General features: G+C 41.3%; 2 protein-coding genes across 24 annotated transcripts in view; both read left to right on the forward strand.

Annotated features, from left to right (window-relative positions):
* LOC129185874 (R3H domain-containing protein 2) overlaps positions 1–19525 on the forward strand; it is a 67545-nt gene extending 48020 nt beyond the window's left edge. For 4 of the 19 annotated variants that reach the window (XM_054783462.1, XM_054783469.1, XM_054783465.1 and 1 more), the window contains 13 exons: positions 2388–2623; positions 3786–3955; positions 4292–4390; positions 8530–8820; positions 11032–11167; positions 11436–11593; positions 11672–11811; positions 12958–13058; positions 14123–14292; positions 14379–14523; positions 15889–15983; positions 16112–16196; positions 18121–19524. In XM_054783462.1, coding sequence (XP_054639437.1) covers positions 2388–2623; positions 3786–3955; positions 4292–4390; positions 8530–8820; positions 11032–11167; positions 11436–11593; positions 11672–11811; positions 12958–13058; positions 14123–14292; positions 14379–14523; positions 15889–15983; positions 16112–16196; positions 18121–18488 — 2194 coding nt within the window. In that variant the 3' untranslated portion in view covers positions 18489–19524. Of the gene's footprint in view, positions 1–2387; positions 2624–3785; positions 3956–4291; positions 4391–8529; positions 8821–11031; positions 11168–11435; positions 11594–11671; positions 11812–12957; positions 13059–14119; positions 14293–14378; positions 14524–15888; positions 15984–16111; positions 16197–18120 lie in introns of all 19 variants that reach the window. The other 15 variants (XM_054783474.1, XM_054783475.1, XM_054783477.1 and 12 more) reach the window with 8 other exon arrangements.
* A 2570-nt stretch (positions 19526–22095) lies between these two features.
* The window catches only part of LOC129186922 (SH3 and cysteine-rich domain-containing protein 3-like), an 81035-nt gene continuing 76738 nt past the window's right edge, over positions 22096–26392 (forward strand). For 4 of the 5 annotated variants that reach the window (XR_008572320.1, XR_008572319.1, XR_008572321.1 and 1 more), the window contains exons 1-3: positions 22100–22361; positions 22695–22745; positions 22879–22957. Coding sequence is in view for 2 of the 5 variants with exons in the window: in XM_054785670.1 (XP_054641645.1) it covers positions 22729–22745; positions 22879–22957 (96 nt within the window). In the remaining 3 variants the exon portion in view is untranslated. Of the gene's footprint in view, positions 22362–22694; positions 22746–22878; positions 22958–26392 lie in introns of all 5 variants that reach the window. The other variant, XM_054785671.1, reaches the window with a different exon arrangement.

Here is a 26392-nt window from a genome sequence, read left to right on the forward strand (position 1 = left end):
CCGTCTATTTGTATTTGGTCATGCATGTCCTTTCTGCTATTACCAAATAGCATTATTTTAGTTTTACTTAAGTTCAAGGATAATCAGTTTTTATCAAACCATGTCCTTAATATGGCCATTTCATTCTCGACTTTGAATTAGATATTGCGTGCTTTCCCCAGAACAAAAGGCAGTGGTATCAGCCGCAAATAATGCTCACTTTAAGTCCTTTGTCACTTTACAAATGTCATTGATATACAAATTTAACAGTTTTGCTCCCAATATTGACCCCTGGGGTACTCCACACGTAGTATTTAGCTTGCAGATGTGTATTCTTCTAGCTTTACAAATTGCTTCCTGTTTGCTGGGTAGTTTTTAACCCAATTCAAGTATGCATTTGGGTTGATAAGCTTCTGTTGGTCCTCAAGTAAGCTGAAGTTTGCTCCTACTACTTTCTATGCAACTCAAGCTTTCCCAAACTTGGACAAATGAATAAACGGTCAAATTATGGAGATTTCAGGTTAATCTTTTTCACGCTAATCTTTTTTCACTCATTCATTTTCTATACTGATTTGTCGTCATTAGTGTCGTGGGGGTATGCTGGAGCTAATCCGAGCTGACTTTGGGCGAGCGGTGGGGTACACTCTGGACTGATTGCCAGCCAATCACAGGGCACATGTAGACAAACAACCATTCGCACTCACATTCACACCTATGGACAATTTAGAGTGTCCAATTAACCTAACATGCATATTTTTGTAATGTGTGAGGGAGCTGGAGTACCTGGAGACCCTAGGGAACCATGCACGGGTAGAAAGCTCCACACAGAGATGTCCAAACAGAGATTTGAACCCAGATCTTCCAGATCTCCTGACTGTGCTAACCACTAGACCACTGTGCGTCTCGGGAATTCTGAATTGCGAATATGCGGGATCCAATGTAAAGTGATTCAAATTTTCCGTATAATTTATTTAGTATTGTCAAAGATATCCACTGGAATTTGAGTGGTCCTGTTCTCTCGCTAGCTTTTCAGCCGGATGATGTTAGTAAGTGCATTGGTGCACGTGTTTTGAGTTGAGTCACCAGGTGGCGGTTGAAGGAATTGCAAACTGACCCAAAGGGTGCTCCTAATGTTTTGCTCCCCTGCTATGCTGTAAAACAGTATTCATCATGTAGCACTTGTTTAGATAGAACCAGGTGATGGCTCTGTGCGTGTGCTTGTGCATAACAGAAATATCATGTGATCACCAGCAGATTGCCTCCAGCTCACCCTGCATCTCATCCTACGTCTGCGGAGAATTCAGTAAACGTGTGGCTTAGCCTTTGCAGAAAATGGCAGTGAACACATCTTTTCTTAAAATAGGTTGTGGAGAAAGAGCTGGAGCGAGAGAGAGAGAGGTCTCAGAATAGATCCTCCATTAATTACAGTCTGTGGAATATTTCCCAGCTACACAGCTGTCTATACACAGACATACTTGCTTTATGTATAGCTCATCTACGGAAGGACGCAAACACCACAATCTGCTATGTAGCTCACACATATTTCTTTTTTTAATTTGCCTTTTAAAGCATCATTTTTTAAACCTCAGCAAACTAGGCCTGTGTGCACCTGCTCTCCATCGGGAACGTCCATAAATGCCGGCGTGCACTTGTGATGGAGGGCTTTCCCAGGGTTGGTGCATCCGCTTACAGTATGATCATTGGTTTTCTTGACAGCTGCCATTATCGATGGTGACAGCATCATCACAACACCAAACCGCAAAGGCAACCTGTGTGTGTGTATACAACAGCATAGTCTTCAAGAAACATGTAGTAGTGGTGAACTAGTGGTAGCAAATTATTATTTTGTAGATGGTGTGTGTGAGTCTGAATGTGATCTAACATCTTGTATTAAGTGTCTGTGTGTGTTCTTTTCTTGTCTGCAGTACAACACTGTTGAAGTGCATGTTCTGTTTTTCTTGTATTCATGTATCTAAACTGCATCATGTTAAGTTAATTGTGTGTTTATTTTTCCTGATGTCCTCTCATCCTGTTGTCTGGAGAATCTTTTCCCTCCTGCATGTGCTCCTCTGGATGGATTTATTTGTATGCGCGGGTCAGAGAGAATGTGTTTGAATGTCTTAAAATCTTAATTCATGTTTAGTGGCTTGTTGCCTGATTGTGCTAATACTGTATACTTTTGTGTTGAGAGTTCCCCACTCCCTATCATTGTTGATGTATTGTTTATAACTGGTCGTCCGTGCTCTTACAAGCCTTCCATCCTTCTTTGTTTCTTCAACTCTACTACACCTCTGACTTGCAATCAACTTTACCAACATTCATTTCTTATATACTCCACCTCATTCTTCCAAATTTATTCTACCCACCCCTTGGTTTAATCTCTCCCCTCCGCATCTGTCTCCTGTCAGAGGGAACCGCGAGAGCTCCAGCCGGGCGTCTAGCAGTCGTCAGAGCAGCACGGACAGTGACATGAAATGTTTGGAGCCGCGGCCATGGAGCAGCACGGACTCGGATAGTTCCAACCGCACCCTGCGGCCTCCCGTCACCAAGGCCAGCAGCTTCTCTGGCATCTCCATTCTCACTCGAGGGGACAGTCTTGGCAGCAACAAAGGCTCGCAGGGAAGCTGCAAAGGCTCTCGATCCGGTAAGGGCAAGGGGGACATAGTTTAAGGGAAAGGAGAAACATTTAGGCTTTACTAATACTGTCAGTATTAGTAACGTCTTTATTCATGCTTGAATGATGCTGGTGCCAGCAACGTGTACAGATAAATAAACAAATATCATCAGGTGCTCAGTAGTGTTTCAAATTTGGGGGGGGGGTAAAAATATTCTCCATGAGTTTTGTGTTTGGAGTCCCGATGTCCGTGAATGAGTGGAGAAAGAAAATGTGTGGATGTGGAAAGGATGCAAATAGGGTGTGCAAGTTGTAGATGCAGTGTTGGAACTGGGCACTGCTGTTGATGTTTTACAGTCAGAATAAAGTTAAAAAAAAAAAAAAAGAGTATCGAAATATGTACATCGGGGACGCTACAATAATAACATGCCACATTTCACTGTGGGTAATGGTAGCAGTTGTGGGTAATAGTAATTAATAGGGGTGTCACACGATCTCATGTCACAAGATCTCATGAGATTACAACATGACAAGTTTTCTTGTTCAGACAAAATATGGCCTGGGACGATAATAAATAAATGAATGAATCACACGATAAATGAAAACGAACTCTATAATTTTGCCGGCCTCCATATAGTACCATATGCATGCATGCATGTTTTTCGTGTCTCCCACCTTCAAACAGGCAGATTTACTCTGTGCATTGGTTTCAGCACCTTGGTGTGTTTGTTCCATAGAAGAACGGCATGAACAGAGTGAGGCCTTTTGTCAGTCATACTCTCTGTCTCAGTGGGTAGAGGCGGCCTCGGGAGCATACACACAGAGTACAGAAGTAGAAATTATATGAGTAGATTGCAATAAATTGTCATATATTTTTCATTGTACTTTTCTTAAAAGTACCGTAATGTTAAAAATCTCGTCTCGTAAGCCCAATCTCGTATATTGGCACGTCTCGTGATACCCCTAGGAATTAATTACATGAGCTGTTACTTGAAAGCAAGATATATTTAACGCTGTTCCACTGAACATTGGCATGTCCATGACTGTGGGTTTTCATTTGTGATGTCATAAAAACGTAGAACTTCAAATCCGCCCCACCAAAACTGAAGCAAGTAAATGTATGAAAATAACCATGAATCACAAAATGGCTGAAATGTGCAACTGTGTGGGTGTACTCTTCTTACATCACTAGGCCTGCACCTAGTCAGTCCTGATGTGTGTTCCCCACCTGTAGCCTCCCAGTCCAGCCGTAGCCTGCTTCCCTGCCCGACGCAGCAGCCGCAGCAGCCCCAGGCTCTGCCTCAGACTGCCCTGCTGCCAACCCCGCAACAACACCCCATGGGCAACCACATCATTGCTCAGGTAAGAGTCAGTTCCAAAAAGACACATTTTCTTTTTCAAGATCAAAACAGTATACCTGTGTGATGATGTTTGCTTTGAAGCTAATTCTGGTCATAGGTCCTGGTAAATAACTTCACTGTCATATAAAGAATTGATGGCAGACATGATTACTAAAAGTGATTTCCATTACAGTCCATCTGGTCATTAACAACTTTTCCTTTGTGATCTGACCCACATTTTCTCCATTGTTTTCATGTATCTTTATTTCCTTCTGTCTGGCCCTATCTGACACCCTCCCTCTTGCTGTGCTCTTTCTCTTTCCTTCCCCGCCCTCTCTGGTGGTGTATGTGCCTATAGCCGGTAGCATCTCTGCAGCCTTCTCAGCCTGTCTCCTACTCCAGCCCCTCCTGCCCCCAGGTTCTCCTGCCAGTTTCTCCTCCCCAGCAGTACACAATGGTACTGACACAGAGTTTGTGGCGTCATCACTGTTTTTGTTTGCTTTTCACTGACCAACATTGCAATTAACCAATGATGCATTCATCCCGGCACTCATACTCCACTCTTTTAAATGATATAGGTATGTTGTTATGATTAGTACTATCGTGCTTGCACAAAACAAGTTTCTTGCTCATTGTTGCACGCCAAGTTAATTACTGTAAATCAGTGGTTCCCTAACTTTTCACAGTTGTGTACCCTTTCATACATCTGATTGGAAGTCATGCACGCCCTACTCCTGCACACTTAAAAAACATAAATCACACAATGAACCATCTTTAATATATTATTATATATATATATTATGACATTATGTTAAAAAATAATCTTATTTTTCAACTGCACGCCTAGGCTACTAATTTAAAACAGAGGGTTTTAGAGGGGTAAGGTATCGCCTGTTTTGTCTTCTGTTTGGGGAATTTATAACAAGTGATGACAAGCTGTGGTAAAATGTGAACTTTGATCTCTATGCTCTTTTGCTATGCTTTGGTCTGCAACAACATGGAAATAATCAGTGCAATGCAACTAATGTTACACGTAAACCTAATTATAAAAATAATTATGAAAACAAAGGCACATAACATACAGAAATCAATAAGGCAAATAATTAAAATCGAGGCTTATTGAGTCAAATGGACATGTGAGCACATATAACTTGAGATTATGCACCAAGCAAAAATGCACAGCAACACAGAGCTAACATTATTAAACCTCATTTGATAATGTTTTGTGGTTGAATAGGGCCTATTATTATTATTTTTTTAAATGCTCATTGAAGCAAATTTTTCAATTTTTGCCTAAATTAAGCATTTTCAAGCTTTAAAATAGCTAAATTAAGTAAAATACAAATTTAAGGAATTCAGAAGACTCAATTCAAAGATGTGATGATATGTAGTATTCTACACTGGTCACTAAGTGTCAGTAATGTTACTGAAATTTTCGGTGAGAGAAACAAGCCCCAGACTTGATAACTGGAACAACAGGCTTTTATTGCAGGTTTAAATGATCTCACAACAGGAACAACAGTGCTTAATAAAAACACAGGCTAGTGTTGTGACCGTAACCCATGCCAAGCTAAAGCTCAACTCTGAACCACCAATGTCATTTGTAAGGATGTCCACAAGTGCACCTGGCACCAGGACATCCTATGCTGCAGGTCTATGATTGACGTTGTAGTCTTATCATCAGACCTGCGTCCACATGTTCTGCACATGTGGGTGAAAAGAGGGGCTGAGCTGTCAACTCATCACCACCTGGTGATGAGTTGGATTAGATGGAGGGGGAGGATGCCGAACAGACCTGGCAGACCCAAACGTGTAGTGAGTGTGTGTCGGGAAATTCTGGCAGAGGCTCCCATCGGTCGAGTCTTGCACTCTCACCTCCGACAGCACTTTGCCTGCATCCCAGTGGAGGACCCGGATATTGAGTCTGAATGGGCCGTATTCTGTGCCTCCATTGCTGAGGCAGCCGATCCAAGCTGCGGCCACAACTGTCGTGGCGGCAAATCCCAAACCCGGTAGCGGACACCAGAGATTAAGGCTGCTGTCAAGGTGAAGGAGGCCTATCGAGCATGGATGGCTTGTGGGGCTCCTGAAGAAGCTGACAGGGACTGGCAGACCAAGCGATACGCGGCTTTGGTGGTTGTTGAGGCAAAAACTTGGGTGTGGGAGGAATTCAGTGAGTCCATGGAGCACGATTTTCTTTGTGTGCTTTGTGGACACCTCGCGGTGTCCTGTGGAGGGTTCTCCGGGAGTATAGGATTGGTGGCACACTACTACGTCCCATTCAGTCCTTGTACAACTGGCGCAGGAACCTGTTTCGCACTGCCAGCAGTAAGTCAAGCCTGTTTCCAGTGAACATTGTCCTCCTCCAAGGCTGCCCTTTGTCACCGATTCTATTCATAATTTTTATGGACAGAATTTCTTGGTGCATTCAAGACGTCTGGGGTCCAGTTTGAGGGCCTTAGGATCTCATCTCTACTATTTGCAGACAATGTGGTCCTGATGGCCTCACCAGGCTGTGACCTTCAGTGTTTACTGGGGCGGTTTGCAACTGAGTGTGAAGCTTCTGAGACGAGACTCAGCACCTCCAAATCTGAGGCCATGTTCTCAGTCGGAAAAGGGTGGAGTGGGTTGGGTTGGTCGGTGGGAAGGTTGGAGCGTTGACAGGCGGATTGGTGGTCGCTTTACCGGACTGTTGTGGTGAAGCGAGAGTTGAGCCGGAAGGCAAAGCTCTCAGTTTACCGGTTGATCTATGTTCCCACCCTCGTTTCTGGTCATGAGCTTTGGGTTGTGACCGAAAGAACGAGGTTGCGGATACAAGCAGCCAAAATGAGTTCCCTCCGTAACCTAAGAGTTAGGGTGAGGAGCTCGGCCATCTGGGAGGGGCTCAGAGTAGAGCCGCTGCTCCTTCACAATAAGAGGAGCCAGTTGAGGTGGCTCGATTTAGTCCGGATGCCTCCTGGACAGCTCCCTGACGAGGCCTCAGTGCAGACCCAGGACACGCTGGAGGGATTATGTTTCACGGCTGGCCTGGGAACACCTTGGTGTCTTCCCGGTTGAGCTGGAAGAGGTGGCCGGAGACCGGGAAGTCTGGGCATCCCTACAGAGCCTGCTGCTCCCGTGACCCAGACCTGTATAAGCGGAAGAAATGGAATGGCTCGCTCCCCCTCCTCCTTTGTCAGATCCACATTTGTAATAAAAGTAACTGTAGTAATTATTAGATTAGATTCAGCTCCATAACTCTCCCCTTTTCTCTTCAATTGCCATTGTTCAGTGGCAACACCATCCAGGTTTAAGCCCTAAATATGCCTCACACACTTATTAATAAACACATTTAAAGTATAAAATGTATAACTACTCACTACTAATGAATGATAATGTAAGATGATCCATGAACACATGGAATCTGAATCATGGTATAAAAACGTCAATGTCACTTTTGTGTATCACAGCAATGATGGTGCCAAAGAAAGTGATAAATCTTAATATAGACATCTAAAAATGTTCAAACTGGGAACCAAATTCAGCTCCCTTGAGGTAAGAAATTAAATTGCCAACATCATTCACGTTATGCAATACTGCTGCTTTTTATCAAAACTTTAAAACACATGCAGCTTTCTGTTATCATTTTTGATTGGTCAGCAGACCCAGCAGCACCTTTCAATAATTCAAAATAAAAGCAAACAAAGTGACACCTTGTGCAAAAGTTTAAATATGAGTCAAACAATTGAAAAGGGAATTCAAATTTTAGTGTACAAAAATTTTGAAACGTAGCAGGCTTTTTTCAGTTTGGTTGATCATAAAAGTTTAGTGAAGTCGTCAGAAGCGCTGTCTCCTTGCAGCACATCTCCGGGTAACTTTTTGTCTTTATGTACTTTATATCCTCTTCACCACAGCACAGCTGGTTAAAAAAATAAAATAAAAATCTGCCACAGAAGAGAAAGTATTACGAGTGTATGACCTGGAAGATATCTTGTATTGGGCACGTGTGACCGCGAACCAGACCGCACCAAAGTGACCACCAAATATCTTTGGCTGGTACCAGAGTACTGGACTACAAGTGCAGGGCAGTCTAGGTTGGTTGGTTCTTCCAGTACAGCAATGGATTGGATGACTTTTGACTATAAAAAGTACTTACAGTACCGTAATACTTTTGCAATGTTGAATCGAGTTTGAATCTTCCTAAGTAGCATGCATTCCACTGACAGCTGAACATTTGCGCACGAAAGCGCACTAGAGGCACATAAAGCTGCTAGTTGCTGAACATGTATGATACTGCAACTGAAGTTACTGCCATCTTGTGGAGTTAATACAAAATATCAGGTAGTTGACTCTAGTCATAGCTTGTAATACCATTGTTTTTTTTGTTTTTTTTTAACTAATTGGAGACCATGGCGGTTATGTGCCTTTTGTATACCACACACCCGGAGACTATGGGAGACTGGCTGCTATAACAAAAGAAATTGTTTGTAATTGATGTACTTGTGTAAAGTTGTTACAGAATTTAAATATTTAGCATAATATTGCATTTAGCAGATCAACTGTAATTGCATCAAGTTAGTCACATGGTGCAGGTAATACCTGTCCCTTTCCCCACAGGGAGAAGAACTGGCGCCCCAGTTCAGCCAAATGACACTGAGCCGTCAGGGCTCCAGTGAGAACCCCGAGCCTCCCCCCTTGTATCAGGCTACTCCGACGGTCCTGTCCCAGCATCCAACTCCTCAGACCAGCTACATCATGGCGACCACTGGCCAGGCCATGCCTCCGCCGTCTGGCTACCAACCGGCCACAGGACATCCCCATCCTCCACCGCCGCCACCGCCTCCATCGCAGACAGTAATGCAGGCTCCGCCTCCGCAAGGCTACATGCAGGCCCCGCCACCCCAGCAGGTAAGTCACTTCTCATGGAAACATCAGTTGCATACAATACAGACATGTAGTCTATTTTCTTTTGTATGCTTTGAAACACCATAGTAAAATGAATGTTGAAAAGTATCTTAGCACTGACAGTGTGGGGCATTTTGTCATCTTTCATGTTGTGCATCACCTTTGCCTTGTATCAGTCAGGCAGTATAAAAACTAAACCATCCAAATTGTTGTATAAATTTGTGCTCGTGTGTGTCGGCGTGCGGAGAGGAAGTGACATCGGGGGTTCAGAGTTGAGTTTTAGCTTGGCGTGGATTACGGCCGCAACAGTAGCCCGTGTTGGGGATTGTGCTTCATTCAAACCTGCAATAAATGTTGTTCCGCCATCAAGTCTGGTACTTGTGTCTCACCAAACATTACTGACACCTAGTGACCAGTGTAGAATACTACAGATCGCAAAGTCTTTGAATGAGTCTTATGAATGCCTTATATTTGTATTTTATTTCATTTAGCCATTTTTACCATTGAAAATGCTTCATTTAGAAAAAACAAATACGGAAAATTTGATCCAGTAGGCATATTTTTTTACTATTAATAAGTCGTAGTCAACAATGAAACAGCATGATCTATTAATGAATATAATTTTGATAAAAGGTGATAGTGAAGCCGCATTCAGAGTAAAATAAGTGAATATTTAGCTTTCATAACATCACTCTGGGTTTGTGAATATGAAATTTGCCTAGTACTGTAGATATAAAACTTCGAAAACATTCTGTTTAAGTCTTGATGATAAATTACAGTACCTTGTGGAAACAAGACCATGTTTTCTTTTATGTCAGTGAGTGTATTCTAAGGTCATATGAGTGAAGATACTGTTGACCGCTATTAGTATGTAGTATGTAGCATTCTCTTCCTCTACCCGCATAGCTAAAGGAGCTGAAATGGTCATAATCTGTTAGTATTAGGAGGATAGGAGAAGCGGTGACGATGAGTTCTCATTCATCATTCACACTTCCGGCTCCCTTATTCAAGCTTTTTGCCACGTGAATCCATAAAACTGTGATTATGGTTTATATGAGACAAGCGATCTGACGTGAAAACGTGAAGTGAAAGACCCAAGTTAATTATTTTCATTTAGCTGCAGTCTCTCATGGCGAGGGTTTGACAATAGCTTTGTGTCCAAGTATTTTATAAGTGGTATTGTAGTATTTTATAGTATTGTCCTCACTCCATGAGCAGATTACAGTATTGCTGTGTTGTTCAATATGTGGGCAGTCTCCAGTGTAACGGGTGCAGATATCGGCGCTTACATCCTTGGAAAAGGCTACAGAAGCCAAATCGATCCTCTTTTACTCTTCCTTTTGGATGTCTCCTCATTGAAATAGTGTATGCTACTTTTAGCCCTGTTGTATAAGACACAAGTGGCTCAACATTCGCTAACTTGTTCAATGGATCTCCACATATTGGCGATTCTGTAACCCTGCAGTTTTTTTTCCGTTTGTGGGGGAAAACCCACCTTTTTGTGCTAATAAGCTCCATAATTGGAAGAAATTGGTCTCATGTGTCCCACATTGGTAAAGCTGGAGTTGCACAAAAAGTAGTCGGAGACAAACTTCAACTTGCTTGAGGAGGTGGTCTTCATATAGAGCTGCGCTATGTTATTGTGCAGGCAGTTAGCACGCAGTGGCGGAGCTACGTGGTGGCCGTGGCCACCCTTGGTCACTCTCTGGCCACCCCACTGGCCATCTAGACATTTCAGGTATCAACTTATTGCCACCTCTATGCGAGTAATGGTGTCAAAAAAATGTGGATTAGGACATCCCTATTATATATCCATCCATCCATCCATTTTCTATACCGCTTCTCCTCATTAGGGTCGCGGGGGCATGCTGGAGCCTATCGCAGCTGACTTTAGGCGACAGGCGGGGTACACCCTGGACTTGTCGCCAGCCAATCGCAGCCCTATTATACTGTATATCACAAAAATATTATTTAAAAAAAGTTTCTACAGTTTCTATCGCATGTTGCATATTCCTAGCTTATACACTAATATACATGCAAGACAATACTATTTTATGCCAATTTCTAACCATCAAGGCATGCTGGGAAGCCCACACTTACACTTAACCAACAAGAAGTTACATATCATGCCTTGCATGTTATGAAATGGTATTGAAAATAGCATACATTTATTGTTTGATTTTTTTTTTTAGACATTTTGTTTTTATCTTTCAGATACAAGTTTCATACTACCCCCCAAGTCAGTATCCCAGTTCAGGCCAGCAGTACCGTGTGGCCCAGCCCATGTCCCACCAGGTGTCTTACCCTGCTCAGCGCACACAGCCTATGCCTCAGCCCGCACAGCAGTCAGGTCTGTACATGACTGAATGCGCCATGTAAATGTTTATTACTGTGTGTCCTCTGTTGGAGTGGAGAGAATGAGGAATGGGCTTTTCATTTCCAGTCAGTGGAGGTTGCTGTTTTTTGATAGACTATTGACAAACACACTGAACTCTGGTTTGAACACTGAACTCTGAAGGTTTGCCAGTTCCACATGGCTCTTGGTCAGTTTGACCTTGATCCACGGTTGTTGCCTGGCAGACAAATAATTCATTGCGCACCCCCCTCTCTCTCATCAGGTCTCCAGACCATGATGCCCAGCCAGCAACCGAGCTACCAGGGCATCATGGGGGTGCAGCAGCAGCAAAACCCTGCTCTGCTCAATACCCAGAGAGCTGGCATGGGAGGGCAAATGCAAAGTATCATGGTTCAATATCCACAGATGCCATCCTATCAGGTACGGAATTTGTCTAGTGGCTTTGTGTCACCTACAGGATATATACATATATATCTCCTAAGTACACTTCTTGTTCAGGTGCCAGTGGGGAATGAGAATCAGCAGGTGGTGCAGCAGCAGTACCAGCAGCAGGTGATGGTGCCGGTCAGCCAGTCAGTTCAGGGCCCCATGCCTGTTTACTACAGTGTTATTACACCCACCCAGCCGAATAGCACAAGGTATGTATTCATTGACGTCCTCGGCTTCACTATCACCCTTTCTCAAAAATGTATTAATTCATTTATCATTGCTGTTTCATAGTTGACTACAGCCAACTATTTAGCAAAAAAAAAATTATTTAAGCACATTTGACATGTTTTTGGCCCAAGTTAAGTATTTTCAAGCATACAAATGGCAAAATGAGCTAAATTGCAGATATAAGGCATTCAGAAGACTTACTGTACTCACCTATTCAAAGACGACGTAGCATCATCAAACAAGTTGTAGTATTTTCACAGGTTAGTAGATGTATGTAAGAACTGGGTGTGTGTAATTATAATATACAAGTATGTAAGTATTATTACTATATAACAATGTTGTATGCATATCAAATGAAACAAACCATAGGCTCGTAATGATATGCAGTATTCTACAATGGTCACTAGGAAATACTCGGTGATCATGTGACTGCCAATGCAATGCTAAATGAGTCAATATGAGTCTATATTTCTGTAATTTGGGTTATTTTCTCTTATTGTGCCTACTACATTGGGTAATAGTAGTGTAAAGGTGATCAAAGGGTGTTATTTCATGTCTTGATGTCTCTAATTTTAAAAACTGTATTTAGAAGGTTGTAAACAGGTTTTCTATGTTCTAAGTATGAACATTTTCAATAAGTAGGAAGTAAGGAAGTAAGTAAGGAATCCTACTTTGCGGAAATTCACTTATCACAGCCAGGTGTGGAACCCCGTTAACCACAATAAAGGAGGAATTAACTGTACAGTATATGTAAAGACAACAAGGGATAGGGTTTTTCATGGGAACATGATCCAAGGAGTGTTGTGTTTTCAGGCACAGTGCCTCCTGCTGGACAAGAAGCTAATTTTGCTGGGGTTTGAATGCCCGGCCCTGAATGAGAGAATGAAAAATGTTCAACTGCCATAGCCGTGAGGTGGTGTCATTAGCTGCCTTGCTGCCTCGCCACCTTTGAAATGCTTTGGTTTATCATTTAACTGAGTTATGTAGTAATCACCTTCATCCATGTTTATAAATAAGTTGCAGTGTTATATAATGTTGACTGGACTTAAGAATGATGCCAAACAATCATGTTTGATTTATATGTATATTTGTATGAATGCATGCTAATTGCATTGTTCTTTTTGCAGCCCATCAGTAGGTTACCTGCAGCCCCCCAGCTCTGAACAGTATCAAATCACACCATCACCGTCCCCATGCAACCCTCAACAGTTACAGCAGCAATATTCAGGTGAGGACCCCCGCTCCCAATCAGCTGTGATGTGGCACCTGTAAAATCAATGCTTTTAACCTGAGGCAAAGATAAACATTGCAGTTGCAAAAAAAACATGAGAAACTTAATCAAGGAAGTTCATACCAGGTCACTAAGGACGCAATGTTTGCAACTAGATAATAAATAAAGAATTTCTGGAAAACCTGAAAAACACCAATGACCTATGCACACATTTGGCCATCAGTGAATTACTTCGTCATCAACCTCTGCTGTGGTTACACAGTATCAAAGTGAGTGCACCCTTCTCGTTTCAGCAGCCATTTTATTATATCTTCTCAAAGGACAAAACTATAGAAACTTAAGTATAACTTAAATATAAATATAACTAAGCGTGGGGAGTATGTGTGACTATACTCACTTTGAGGTCGGGAATGTCCAAAGGGCCGATTTTTCGGTCACAGCTCGTTTTTCCGATGGCCCATGACATATTGTAAAAGTCAAATTCATTAATAATGAGATATTATGCTAGCTAGTTTGCTTTGTCAACTATAACACAAAACTAAGATGTTGTTTTGTTCAGAGACCTTTCCAAATATTGACCGACATTGGATTGCTTTTAGCATTTGTCGTGTACAAAATGTATCATAGATGCCCCCCTCGTATCCTTCTATTTTTCTGGATGTGACCCTCGCTGGAAAATGTTTGGGACTGCTGTAGATGTTCGTGTGTACACAGCCTAATTAAGTGTTTTCCAACCTTATTGAGCCAAGGCACATATCTTAAATTAGAAAACTCTCACGTCACACCACCAACCGAAAATGTATGAGTGGTAGCGGGTGGATACACAGGTTAATTATGTACCTCCTGCCATCTAGTGGAAGAGCATTTCATTGTTCTGCCTGTCACTATACTTTGCTGGCATAGATAGATAAACAAAAATACATTATTTGTTGTAAATAGATAATCAACACACCTGAACAACATGCTGAATCTGCTTTTGGCAGTGTTCATGTTTGAAATTGGAATCATTAGAATGGCTGCAGTCAAATATGACATAACTGTGCAGCTATCGATGTCAGCAGGAGTCCCGCCTCCTGGTCCTGGAGTCATGGTCATGCAGCTCAGTGTCCCCAATGGACCGCAGCCTTCCCAGAATCCTCCGCTGGTCCAGTGGAACCCGTGCAAGTACTACAGCATAGAGCAGAGACCCGGAAAGCCCGGAGATCTCTACAAGCCTGACAACACTCCGCAGGTACGCCAGAGCGCAACAAACAACATAGTTTTACTACATCAACATGACCTCTTGTGTATCTTCTTCTATCATCTCCTTTTCTGCAGGCCAGCACCCAGCTGACGAGCCCTCTGGCCTCGCCTACCCAGTCTCCCACGCCATCTCCTTCTGGCAGCGTCAACAGTGTCTGTCCAGGCCTGGGACCACTACCCCTCATTCCCCAATTTCCACGGCCAGGTGGGACAGCACAAGGTGTGAATAACAACATGTGAAACACACTTGTGTAAATATAACGCAGTCGTCGCTTGCTACATTGCTGTTCGAACATCGCTCCCTCACTCTATCACGTTTTTTAAAAAATTAATAAATGATCTGTGTTTTGTGGTACAGCTTACTAGTAAAAAAAAAAAAGCGTATTTAAGCACGTGTTATGTATTCTTGGCCTAAATTATTTTCAAGCATAAAAATGTTCTAAATGAACTAAAATACAAATTCAGTTGAAAGGCAGTACGAGACATTGATGAACTTCCTGTTCACACATCCGGAAGACATTTATTGAAACACACACGAGCGTGTGACGTCAGGTTAATTGGTCACTCTATAATTGTCCATAGGTATGACCGTGAGTGTGAATGATTGTTTATCTATATGTGCCCTCCGATTGGCTGGCGACCAGTCCAGGGTGTACCCCGCCTCTCGTCCGAAGTCAGCTGGGATAGAGTCCAGCATACCCCGGCGACCCTAACGAGGATAAGCAGCATAGAAAATGGCTGGATGGATGGATCGAGACAAGAGCACAAGTCTTTGTCTGAAGCGGCTTATTTTCTATGATTATATCTACTGCATGTGTTGTTTCATGTCTAGAGGCTTCTAATATTCAAGACCGTATGTAGAATGTCGTAAACGGGTTTTCTATGCTGTAACTATGAAATGTTTTATTCATAAATAATGAATCCTACTTCGCGAAAATTCACTTATCATGGTCGGGTCTGGAACAAATTAGTCGTGATAAACGAGGGATTACTGTACTGTGCTGTAATTTAGCTAATGCCATGAAGTAGGGGTGTCACGAGGCACTCATTTCACGAGACGAGATCAGATCATGGCAATATATTGAGACCAGCATAATTATCCAGTTCATTTTCATTTATTGTGTGATTAATCTATTTATATTTTATTGTCCCAGGTTTGGTGCCCACTAGACAGTTTTTTTTTTTTTTTTCCTGAATGAAAAATCTCACGTAAATCTTGTGAGCTCTTGTGACACCCCTACCATTAAGACATTAAATAGTCAATGTGCACATGCTCTTTCCCCTATTTTCACTACTCTCCAAGCAGTGACAAAGCCATTAGCCTGCCATGTCGCCATGCTTGACCTCGTCAGGTCACATGACTGGCAATCATGCCTTGTTTAAACGTTCTGTACCAGCACATGGGTTAGCTCATCTGTGTGAGTTACACGTGCACACAGCTGCAATTCCCATACAAACACACCCCCTGTATGGATTGGAGTTTTTAACATTTTAAAATCAGTGGTTTCTTTACATTATCTGAACAGTCTAATGAGATGCAATTCAAGAGCTCCAATAAACCACTTATTTTCTCATTTGTGTTTAGGTGATGGCCGCTACTCTTTATTGGGACAGCCTCTCCAGTACAGTCTGTGCCCTCCTCCCCTCATGCACGGCCAGTCTTCATACAGCTCCCATCAGGTCAGAAGACCCTCTCGGTCCTCTCCATTTTGTACTTGCCATTGTTTCCTCTTACCACAAGGACTCATCTAATGGTGTATGTCGCCATCTAGTGTCGCAACTGTAATATTACTATTATACTATTGCAGGGCCAGGGAGTGATGAAACACGGTGCACGAGGGAAGAAACAAACACTTAAATCTGCATCCACTGATCTCGGCACCACAGATGTTGGTGAGTTTGAAAATGGGAGTGTTGTTTGGTTTTACGTGTTCTAAAATAAGCATTAGTGTTGAGTCCATGACAACCCATCAAAAATGGGGAAAAGAGAGAAAAGAGCAAAGTTGATAATAGGCTTCTTCACCTTTATCACAAAGCTGAGATGCATTTTTTTTTTTCAAATATATCATATGTAGCACATCTACATGTCAAAGTAGCCCTCGGATCCTTTCATTTTTCCAAGTATTTCAACCTTGCTGGAAAAACTCTACACCTCTACACCTCCTTCAGCAGCAGACTGTTACACCCACGGTGTAAGAAGGAGAGGTTCCGCAGGTCCTTCATACCGATCGCTATCAGGCTCTACAACACCTGAACCATTTTGTATTCACTATGTCACTATGCATTCTTCACTTGTGTATCTTGCTTGCTGCTGTAACAAGTGAATTTCCCTGCTGTGGGATTAATAAAGTACTACTACTACTACTACTACTACTACTGTCCAACATACAACAACGTAACATTAATGAATGGACATGTTAGCATGAATGGAAATGTTAGCAACACTAGCATAGCCATGTGAACCACAACGTTAACATTACACTCACATTTTAACAGCAACATCATGATAGGTTAGCCTTTTTGCTGAAGAAAGGATAGTTTGCAGAGCTCCAGACAATATTCTATACAGTATATGTTATATAAGATGCACAGTGAAGCTGGCTTTAAAAAAAAAAAAAAAAAAAAAAAGCTGTCGTTGAAATGGTGCGCATATACGTGGAGCGGGCTCATCAGGCCAGATGCAGACACAGGTGGTAATCGTGTCTACGAGGACAAAGCTTTTTTCTTTCATGACATCCTGACAAGTCATAACTTCTAAAGTGACTGAGCATCTCCTCTCACACGTTCTTGTTTAATGAACTCTTACAAATCGAGACATGGACACCAGCATGGACGTTCCTCTGGTTTTAAATCATTTTACTGTGAAGTACCGGAAGTGTGCTGTTTTTTGTTGTTGTTGTTGTTGTTGTTGTTTTTTGTTTTTTGTTTTTTTTACCTCTTGATGGCTCTGTGGTTTTGGTGATGAGACTGAGCTAGTAAGCTACTTCCGTGGTAATAAAAAAGTGAAGGCTGACATCCACTTGAGCTTGCACAATGTCAACGGACATCTTAAGACCGTCGCTTACACACACTGTGGACATGCTGACATAATAAGGTTGTAGCTGCGGGTTGTGGAGGACATCGTCATACCGATAAACGGATATCTCATTTAATATCGGCTGACCGATATGGTCTTACGTTCCTAGTTAATACTCATATTACCTGTACTGCAGCAAGCCACGAAAGTTAAGAGTTTTGCACAGGACAAATTTTATGAATCCCAAAAAGCCTCACCCATTAATAAACAGACGTTTAATTAATAATGGTTGTGTGCGCACAAAACTGGGCCTGAAAGTAGCGTACATCAATTTTTACGGCAACGTTGTGATTTATGTAAAAATAAACAAATAAAAGTAAAAAGGTTTGGCAGGAGAATGAATGTACCTGCATGCAAACTGAGCTGTCGTACGCACATTTTGGAGGCAGTGAAAAGTGGAGACTCAAATGGAGATGTGACAAATGAGGTCAAATGACACTTACACACAATTCACTTGGCATCAAACCTAACCTAGCCTCCCTGTTGGATCTTAAGGTGGTTCTCAGTAGTAGTACTTCAAAATACAAAAAGAAGAAATTGGAGTGAGACGTAAGATATTTATTGCAAACAAGCACTGAAGTGAAATAGCCATTTCATCAGCTGATCAAAAGTTTAAGACCGTCGCTCAAATGGTATGCAGAGTAGATCCTCAGTGAGGGTTATTGTCACTAATATTACTCGCTATTTTAGACTTCTGCAGTGACTCGATATTCATCTCTGTCCCCCTCCTCTTTGCCACAGTGGTGAGTCGAGTACTTGAAGTAACGGACCTGCCAGAAGGGATTTCACGTCCAGAAGCTGAAAAGCTCTTCAACCAACTGTCCATGTGCGGCGCCAAGATCCAGTGGCTGAAGGAGCCTCAGGGAGGCCGAGCGGGAGGCTGCGGCCCCCCGGGGGCGGGCGCGGAGGGCGGCCCCGTGGCCTGCATGGGAGCAGTGAAGGGTGACGACCCGGCTCACCTGTACACAGTAGTGGCCGTGTTCCCCAGCACCATGGCTGCCCAGAGTGCTTCCTTCAAACTGAACAACAGCGCAGCCGGCCTCTTCAAACTGAGGGCCACCAAAAAGAACTATGACCTGCGCGTGCTGGAGAGAGCCAGCTCTCAGTGAGACCAGGAGCCGGAGGATGTGGACGACACACACATGGACTCTCGGTGGAGTGGTGGAAAAGGATGGAGAACTGTGGGGGTTGGGCTGCTCTTCGTGTACAATTACCAAGAAAAAAACTTGATGAGTAAAAGGTGTCAAATGTATAAAAGGGAAGAAGGGGTGAATCATCAGGTGGTCGGTGTTTGCTTTCAAATATGATTTTGTCGTTGGTTTTTAATTCCTCGTTTTCCTTATTTTGTTTTGTATTTATATAGCAGAAGAGCACACAAGACACGCGAGCATGTGTTTCACCTGAAATTTGTGCTGCCGTCGTATGAAAACACACAACCCTATTCACATACACACGCAGGCAACAGGGTCACGTAGCACAGAAACAAGTGAAAACACACACACACTGGACAGTCCACCTCAGTCAAACCTTTCCCTCCTCTTTGTCCTCCTGCCGACCTCCGACCCACACCTTCTTTGCGTTCTTTCTCTTCTAGCGCTGACCATCCCGCCCGTGTCACAGATTTCTACATTTTGGTACGCACAGTCCCGCATTCTCTCTCTGACCACGCCTCTTTCATGCTGCTCCTCTGTGGCTCTCCTGCACTCTCTACTCTCTTGCTTTCTGTTTGCCTTACTGCTGTTGTGGGGTTCGTATCGCGCTCTTCTTTTTCGCTGATGTTTCTTTTTGGGGGGGGAGGGAGGGAGTTCAATATATTTATATAAGTGATGTAAGGAATAAAGAAATCTATATATTCAGTGATTTTTTTTTTCTTTCTTCCTCCCCGAGTGAAAATTTTGGCTTTTTTTTGTCCTTTTCTTCCCTCTTCATCCCCGCCCCACAGCCTCACTTCTCCCGCAACAGCCCACCCCCCAACTCTCCTTCACTGTGTTTGCGTTTTTCTGTTGACAGCTGTGCAGAAAGTATCAGAAAATGTAGTTGAAGTGCACAATGATTGCATATGTCTACTGTAAATTTTATTTAATCTGTTATTTTTTTGTTTGTTTTTAAAAATATAAAAGTTGGAAAAATCAAAGAAAACTTTTTTGTTGTCTTGTGTGTTATGTTTAATTTTTGATTTACGACTGTTGTGGATTGTTGCCTCTCCTGGTGTGCTTGTCTGTCTCCTGGTGTCTCCTCCAGGCTTTTGACACAGTACAGGGAATGCGCAGCAATGAGGAGCTACGCTGCCCAATCGCTCCATGATTCCAATATTGTGCATAGGAGCTTGGAGGAAAAAAGTAAAACTAGCTTGGTAATTATCATTGCATACTAATTGGGAAGATTGACATACTGGCATTGTGCTTAACTTGAAGTATCAGAAAATGTAGCTGCAGTGCACAATGATTGTGTATATCTACTACAAATTTGATCAGTTTTTGTGATTTGCTGAAAATGTGGATTGGTGTGTCTGTTGGTGTGCTGGCCTGTCTCCTGGTATCTCCTCCAGCCTTTGACATTCTTCTGGGAAGACACGGCAAAGTCTTTCAAAAGGGGATGCGCCCTCCTGGAGGAACTACGCTACCTAATCGCCTCATGATGTTATTATAGTGAAGAGGACGCTGGAGAGAGGAAAAAAAAGGTAAAACCAACTTGATACACTCCTGATGAAAATGTTAAGACAGCTTGAAAAATTGCAAAAGTTTATATTTTGCACTGTTTGATCTTGAGGAGGGCCACACGGTGGCCTAGTGGTTAGCATGTTGGTTACACAGTCAGGAGATCGTGAAGACCTGGGTTCGTTGGGCATCACTGTGTGGCGTTTGCATGTTCTCAGCTGGTACTCCAGTTTCCTCCCACATTCCAAAAACATGCATGTTAGGTTAACTGGGGACTCTAAATTGTCCATAGTGCGAGTGGTTGGTTGTCTATATGTGCCCTGCTATTGGCTGGCGACCAGTGCAGGATGTACCCTGCCTCTCGCCCGAAGTCAGCTGGGATAGGCTCCAGCTGGATGGATGGATCTTAAGGAGGTTCTAAGTAGAGCTTCAAAATGCAAAAAGAACAAAAAAAAAAATCAAAGTAATCAACTTATTGAAAACAAGCATTCAAGTGAAATAGGCTGTTCATCAGCTGATCAAAAGTTTAAGACCACAGCCTTTAAAAGCCAAAATTTTAGCAACAATGTGGATTCAATGTCATTTTTCTTCAGGTATTCATACTAGCATGGTGTCTTGATGTCAAAGGCAAAAAAGCTTTCTCTTTGAACGCGGTCAGATTGTTGAGCTGCAAAAGCAAGGCCTCTCGCAGGCCACCATTGCTGCTGAGGTTGGATGCAGTAAGACAGTCATCTGAAACGTCTTCAAAGATCCTGAGGGTTATGGAACAAAAAAGTCAAGTGAGATATGACCCAAAAACGTTTAAAAAAAAAAAAAATGTCACGGGCCCTGAGCCGGAGGAGCCAATGTCTGTCAGACACGGGACCATCCTCGCCCCAAATGAAGGTTGTTACTGGTGCCGAGTTCAGTCCAATAACCATCAGACGGCATTTGTGAGAGTAGGCTTTTAAGAGGAAAAATGTCTTCAAAGGCTTTGTCGACTTCAATGCCACAAAATTTTGAATTAGCCTGAGTACTGCACATGGAAAAAGTGAAAAATGTTTCTTTCCTGATGAGAAAAAACGTCACCTTGATGGTCCTGATGGCTTCCAACGTTTCTTCAATGGAACAATAGAGCATCAGGTTGTGTAGGGGTGCCAAACAGCAAATGGCTATGTGGAGATGTTGCAGGAGGCATCCCTCATGACTGAAGGCCCTCGTCTGTGTGGTAATGGCTGACTTTTTCAACAGGACAACCCTGCAGTTCACAATGCCCGCCTGTCAAAAGGCTTCTTTCAAAGGAATAACCTTTTAGACCATCCTGTCTGTTCCACTGATCTAAATCCAGTTGACAACATTTGGAGATGGATGGCGAGGAAAGTTTACAAAAATGGACATCGGCTCCAGACTGTGGATGCACTTCACGAAGCCATCTTCACCACCCGGAGCAACATTCCCACTAGCATCCTGGAAACCGATTTTTGAGGTGATTAACAAGAATAGCACATCTACTGTACGTTACTGAGTCCTTTTTTTTCAACATTTGATTCCTATTTTAGGGGTGTTTCGTTTTTTTTTTAGCTATGTTCTTAAACTTTTGATCAGCTGATGAACAGCCTATTTCACTTTAATTGTTTCTGATGTTTGCAACCAAATGCTTACTCAACATTGTTTTTGTCTCTCTCATTTTTTCTTTTTGCATTTTACAAATCTACTTTATGTCCTTAAGATCCAACCGTCCAAAATATGTAAATTCTTGCAATTTTTTAACTGGTATTAAAATTTTAAACTGGAGTTGTTTGACATGGAATTACACTGATTGTGAGCCCTTCATTTTTTTTGTTTAAAAAAAAAAAAAAAAAAAAAAAAAAAAAAAAAAAAAGATCCAACCGTCCAAAATATGTAAATTCTTGCAATTTTTTAACTGGTATTAAAATTTTAAACTGGAGTTGTTTGACATGGAATTACACTGATTGTGAGCCCTTCATTTTTTTTATATTGCTCATTTTATACAGGGGCCGTTGATGCTCTACTGTGGTGGCATCTGATTTATTAATATTTCAATTTAATACAGAGACTGTGTATTTCAGGAATCCACCACTATGATCATCTTCTAACATTAATCTTTCTGCGACCAGCAACCAGGAGCGCTGGGAGGGCCTTTCAGCATTTAAAGTGCTCAGCTGTCCCAAACACTCATACACGGGCTGTGTGTGTGAGTGGGGCTGGGCTTGCATTTATTTCTCTTCCCAGTCTCCCACCTGTTGGAGCCTCATTTGGAAAGCTGGGGCTTGTCAAAAACAGGAAGAAAGAAGAATCTCTGAGAAGAAGAACCTCAGTTTTACGGTCAGTTTCAACATCACTCTGCAAAAAAGATTGTGTGTGTGCTGCTTGTGTGTTTTTTTTCCCGAAGTGTGGTTGGTGTTTTTTCCTCCCCGTCTGGGCCTTTAACATGTAACACACTTGAAGCAACCTGAGTAGGGAAAACATGTTTTTAGTCTTGCTTCAACATGATCAAGTTGCCTCGGTGGTTACAAGTCAACGTGACTTAACATAACATCGACCAAACTTCAAAGCAGCCTTATGACGACCATCCTGACACCTTGAGTGCTTTATACTCTGTTCCATTTCATCTGATCTGTTTTTGATGATTTTATGGCTGCGGTGACTTCTGCCCAGGTTCTGGTAGGACCCCAAACCTGTGTGGTGTACCATGGCCCACTATGATTCGTAAGTTGAACACCACCACTGTAAAGCACTGGTAGATACGACACACAGCAAATGAAAATAAGCATGGGAATTCTTGGAATATCGTTTTCATTTTGCCACTCAGTATGACGTTTTTGCTATGTGACGATGACAGGCTGGATGACAAGGACTCTGTGGATATTCATGACAACCCCCCTCTCCCGGATAACGTGGTGAAAGAGGACGACAACATGGTAAGACCTTGCATCTAAAGATGAATGGGAGTCGGGAAAATATTTTGTTCATGTCACAAGTTAAGAATACTGTCCGGGATTCAAGTTTTGTTTGTTTTGTTTTGTTTCAAGGATTCAAATCAAAGAAACATTTATTAATAACAAATATACACTGTATATATACTGTATATATACAGTATATATATATATATATATATATATATATATAAAACACTGAAAATTGTCATATCGTACAGTATATTGTCATATCGGCCTTTATATCTTATTTTTAAAATGTAATCTTTTTATAAAATGGCAACCAGTCCAGCGTGTATCCCGCCTTCTGCCCAAAGTCAGCTGGGATAGCCTCCACCATACCGCCGTGGCCCTAATGAATACATTTTGTATTTTATTAAAAAAAAAGAAGAACTCTAAAATGAAGTCATGCCACTTATTTTTTAGTTACTATTTTTTTTTTTGTAAAATTCTATTTACAGGCATAAAAAAAAATTATAGAATGAGGTCATACATGTGGATCTTTATATATTTATATGAAATCATTTTATTAGATTTTTATTTCAATGTTAAAGAAATCAAAACTATAAAATCAAGTCATCAAGACCTTATTTTTTTATTTTATATTATTTAATTATAATTAGACAAAAATGTCTAAAATTAAATCATGTACTGTATCAAGACCTATATTTTTTATTATAATTAAATACATCCAACATGTATCAAATTAAGCCATATATAATATTTTTATCTGTTTCACTTATGACTTATGAGAAACTACTGCAAATTGAGGGACATTAGCAAATTAACTATTTTGTTTTCATTAACAGGTCGTCATCATGTTTCGTGCTGACGACGCACTCCCACAAATTATCAATACTAATAAAACAAAAACAGAACTATTGGGTGCATGCGGCGGAAGAATACGTAGTTGTGCGTCACTCCACTGAGGATGTCTTGTGTTCTTTTTAGGGAACTTGTTTCCCTTCCTTGTTTCCCTTCCCACTCATGAGGGAGACTCTTGGTCCAAGCTGCTCAAACAAAAATGTACCAGATCAGTGAATTTCAACACTTTAATGAATAAAGGGTTTGTGTGTTCTTTAGAACCAACGTTGTGGATTATCCTTACTGACCTTTTTTGCAGTAAAGTTAGTGAGTGAAGTGTACTTTTGTAGGTATTTCCCCATGTCTCCACACAATAACTCAGATTGGAAGCACCAGAGAACAATGGAGAGTATGGAGTAATGTTTGGTCCAGAACAAATTTTGCTTTGTTCATCGATCCATCCATCTTCTATACCGCTTCTCCTCATTAGGGTCGCGGGGGCATGCTGGAGCCTATCCCAGCTGAGTATTAAAGTATTCATTGTCACTTCAATGTGGGATTTCCAGCTCATTTTATCGTATATTATAACACTTAGAATTGTATTTTTGTTCACCCTGTCAAGGTGTATTTAGTCTATTTGTGTTGGTGTCTGACTGTCTTTTCTACTACTACCAAAAAACATAATTTTAGTTTTACTTAGGTTCAAGGATAGTCTGTTTGTAAAGCCATTGTTTTAATGTGTTCATTTCTACCCTGATTGATTTCATTAGCTCTTGTGTGTTTTCTTCCGAACAAAATGCAGACGTATCATCTGCGAATAATACTAACTTTAAGCCTTTGTGACTTGAACTGACTTTACAGATATCATTTATATATAAAATGAACAGTTTTGGTCCCAATATTGATCCCTGAGGTAATCCACGAGATATTTCTAGACATGCAGATGTATTTTTTCCTAGCTTCATACTGTATATTGCTTCCTGTTACTTTAAGTAGCTTTTTGCCAAGTTCAAGACCAACCCTCTGGTTTCATAGCTTTCTAACTTGTTGATTAGGATATTATGATTAATTGCGTTGAATGCTTTTGTTGAATCCATAAACACCACAGCTGCAAACCGTTTGTGGTCTATTGCATTGATAATCTCCTCAGTTATGTGGAGATCGTTAGCGCTGCATCCATATTGGCTGTCTGCGAGTAGTTTATTTTTGTTTATAAATTTGTCCAACTTGTTATTGAATCATTTCTCAAAGAGTTAAATTATAGAAGTAAGGAAACTGGTCTGTAGTTTGCAAATTGGTGATTATATCCATTTTTCTGTATTGGTACTACTTTTGCAATTTCCATTTTTGTTTGGAAATATACCTGTTTTAAAATGATAAATTGCTGATTTGCTTGATGATGAAGGTAATGGTTCTAAAATGAACTTATCATTTCCATATCAATTCAATGACAATCATTTATTTTTTTAAATTTACACTTGCAAGTCATCAGGACAATTGTATTTTTAAAATAGACTAAGTAATAAAATAATTGAAAAATGAGGTACACTACTAAGTCATACATACAGTAATTACCTTATTTCTTTATTTTATATTTTAATTTATAAATAAAATAAGTATAACATTGAAAACTGAGCATCACGTGCCCTCATGATCATACTTCGACATGTATTTTGGACGCACTGACAGTGGCGTGACGTCCCCTATTGTTCTAAGCGGGGGGAGCCTTTTCCGGAGTGAGGATTGTGAAGCAGGCAAAGGTGTGCCAGTGGATGGAATGCTGACAGCTGGTTTATAGTCAGCGGGTGGTGGCGTCGTAATGTGCGAACTGTCTGCAGTTCTGCCATTGATTGGTGTGTTAATCCACAGATTTACAAAGCACAGCACACCTCTAATCCTGTCCATAATGGAGAGCTGGGGATGCTCTAGTCCAGGGTGGCTCACGCTTTCAGCCTGCGAGTTACTTTTAACATGACCAAGTACCAAATATCTACCTCCTACTATGGATATGGAAAATATATATTTACTGTCTTGATAAATATGAGTATACATTGTACCTGTATATAGGGGTGCACACAGTTTTTCAGCATGCAAGCTATAAGTCTACATGATCATTCTTACTATAAAACATAAAATATTAAATATATAAATTATATATATACATATATCAAATCTAAATGGTAAACTTTTAAACTACTATACTAAATACTATTGATTAGTATTTCACATTCAAAGTGTACATAACCTGAGTACCCTTAATAAAATCAAATCTAAATAGCTAGGTAGCGTTCATTAGACATTTCATGTGTTGCGTCTCGTTAGCATTTGCTAGCAAACATTACCGATATATAACAAATGAAAATAATTATGCAAAAGACAATGCGGCCAAAGTCAAGGCAACATATTAAAAAGGTTTCGGCAACCGGCATTTTTCCAGTTCATCATAAAATAATAATTGAAGCAACGAATGTGTAGAAAAACACGCATTTCAATAGTGGAGTTCATAAGGGGAAGCAAAGCCCTCAAACAATTCACTTTTTTTCCTACATAAGTCGCCACTACAAGTGAACGGATAACGTTCGTTGTAGATATAGGCATCTTACTGCTGAGTCAGTT

The sequence above is a fragment of the Dunckerocampus dactyliophorus genome, chromosome 8 (assembly GCF_027744805.1).
Source record: "Dunckerocampus dactyliophorus isolate RoL2022-P2 chromosome 8, RoL_Ddac_1.1, whole genome shotgun sequence".
Taxonomy (NCBI): domain Eukaryota; kingdom Metazoa; phylum Chordata; class Actinopteri; order Syngnathiformes; family Syngnathidae; genus Dunckerocampus; species Dunckerocampus dactyliophorus.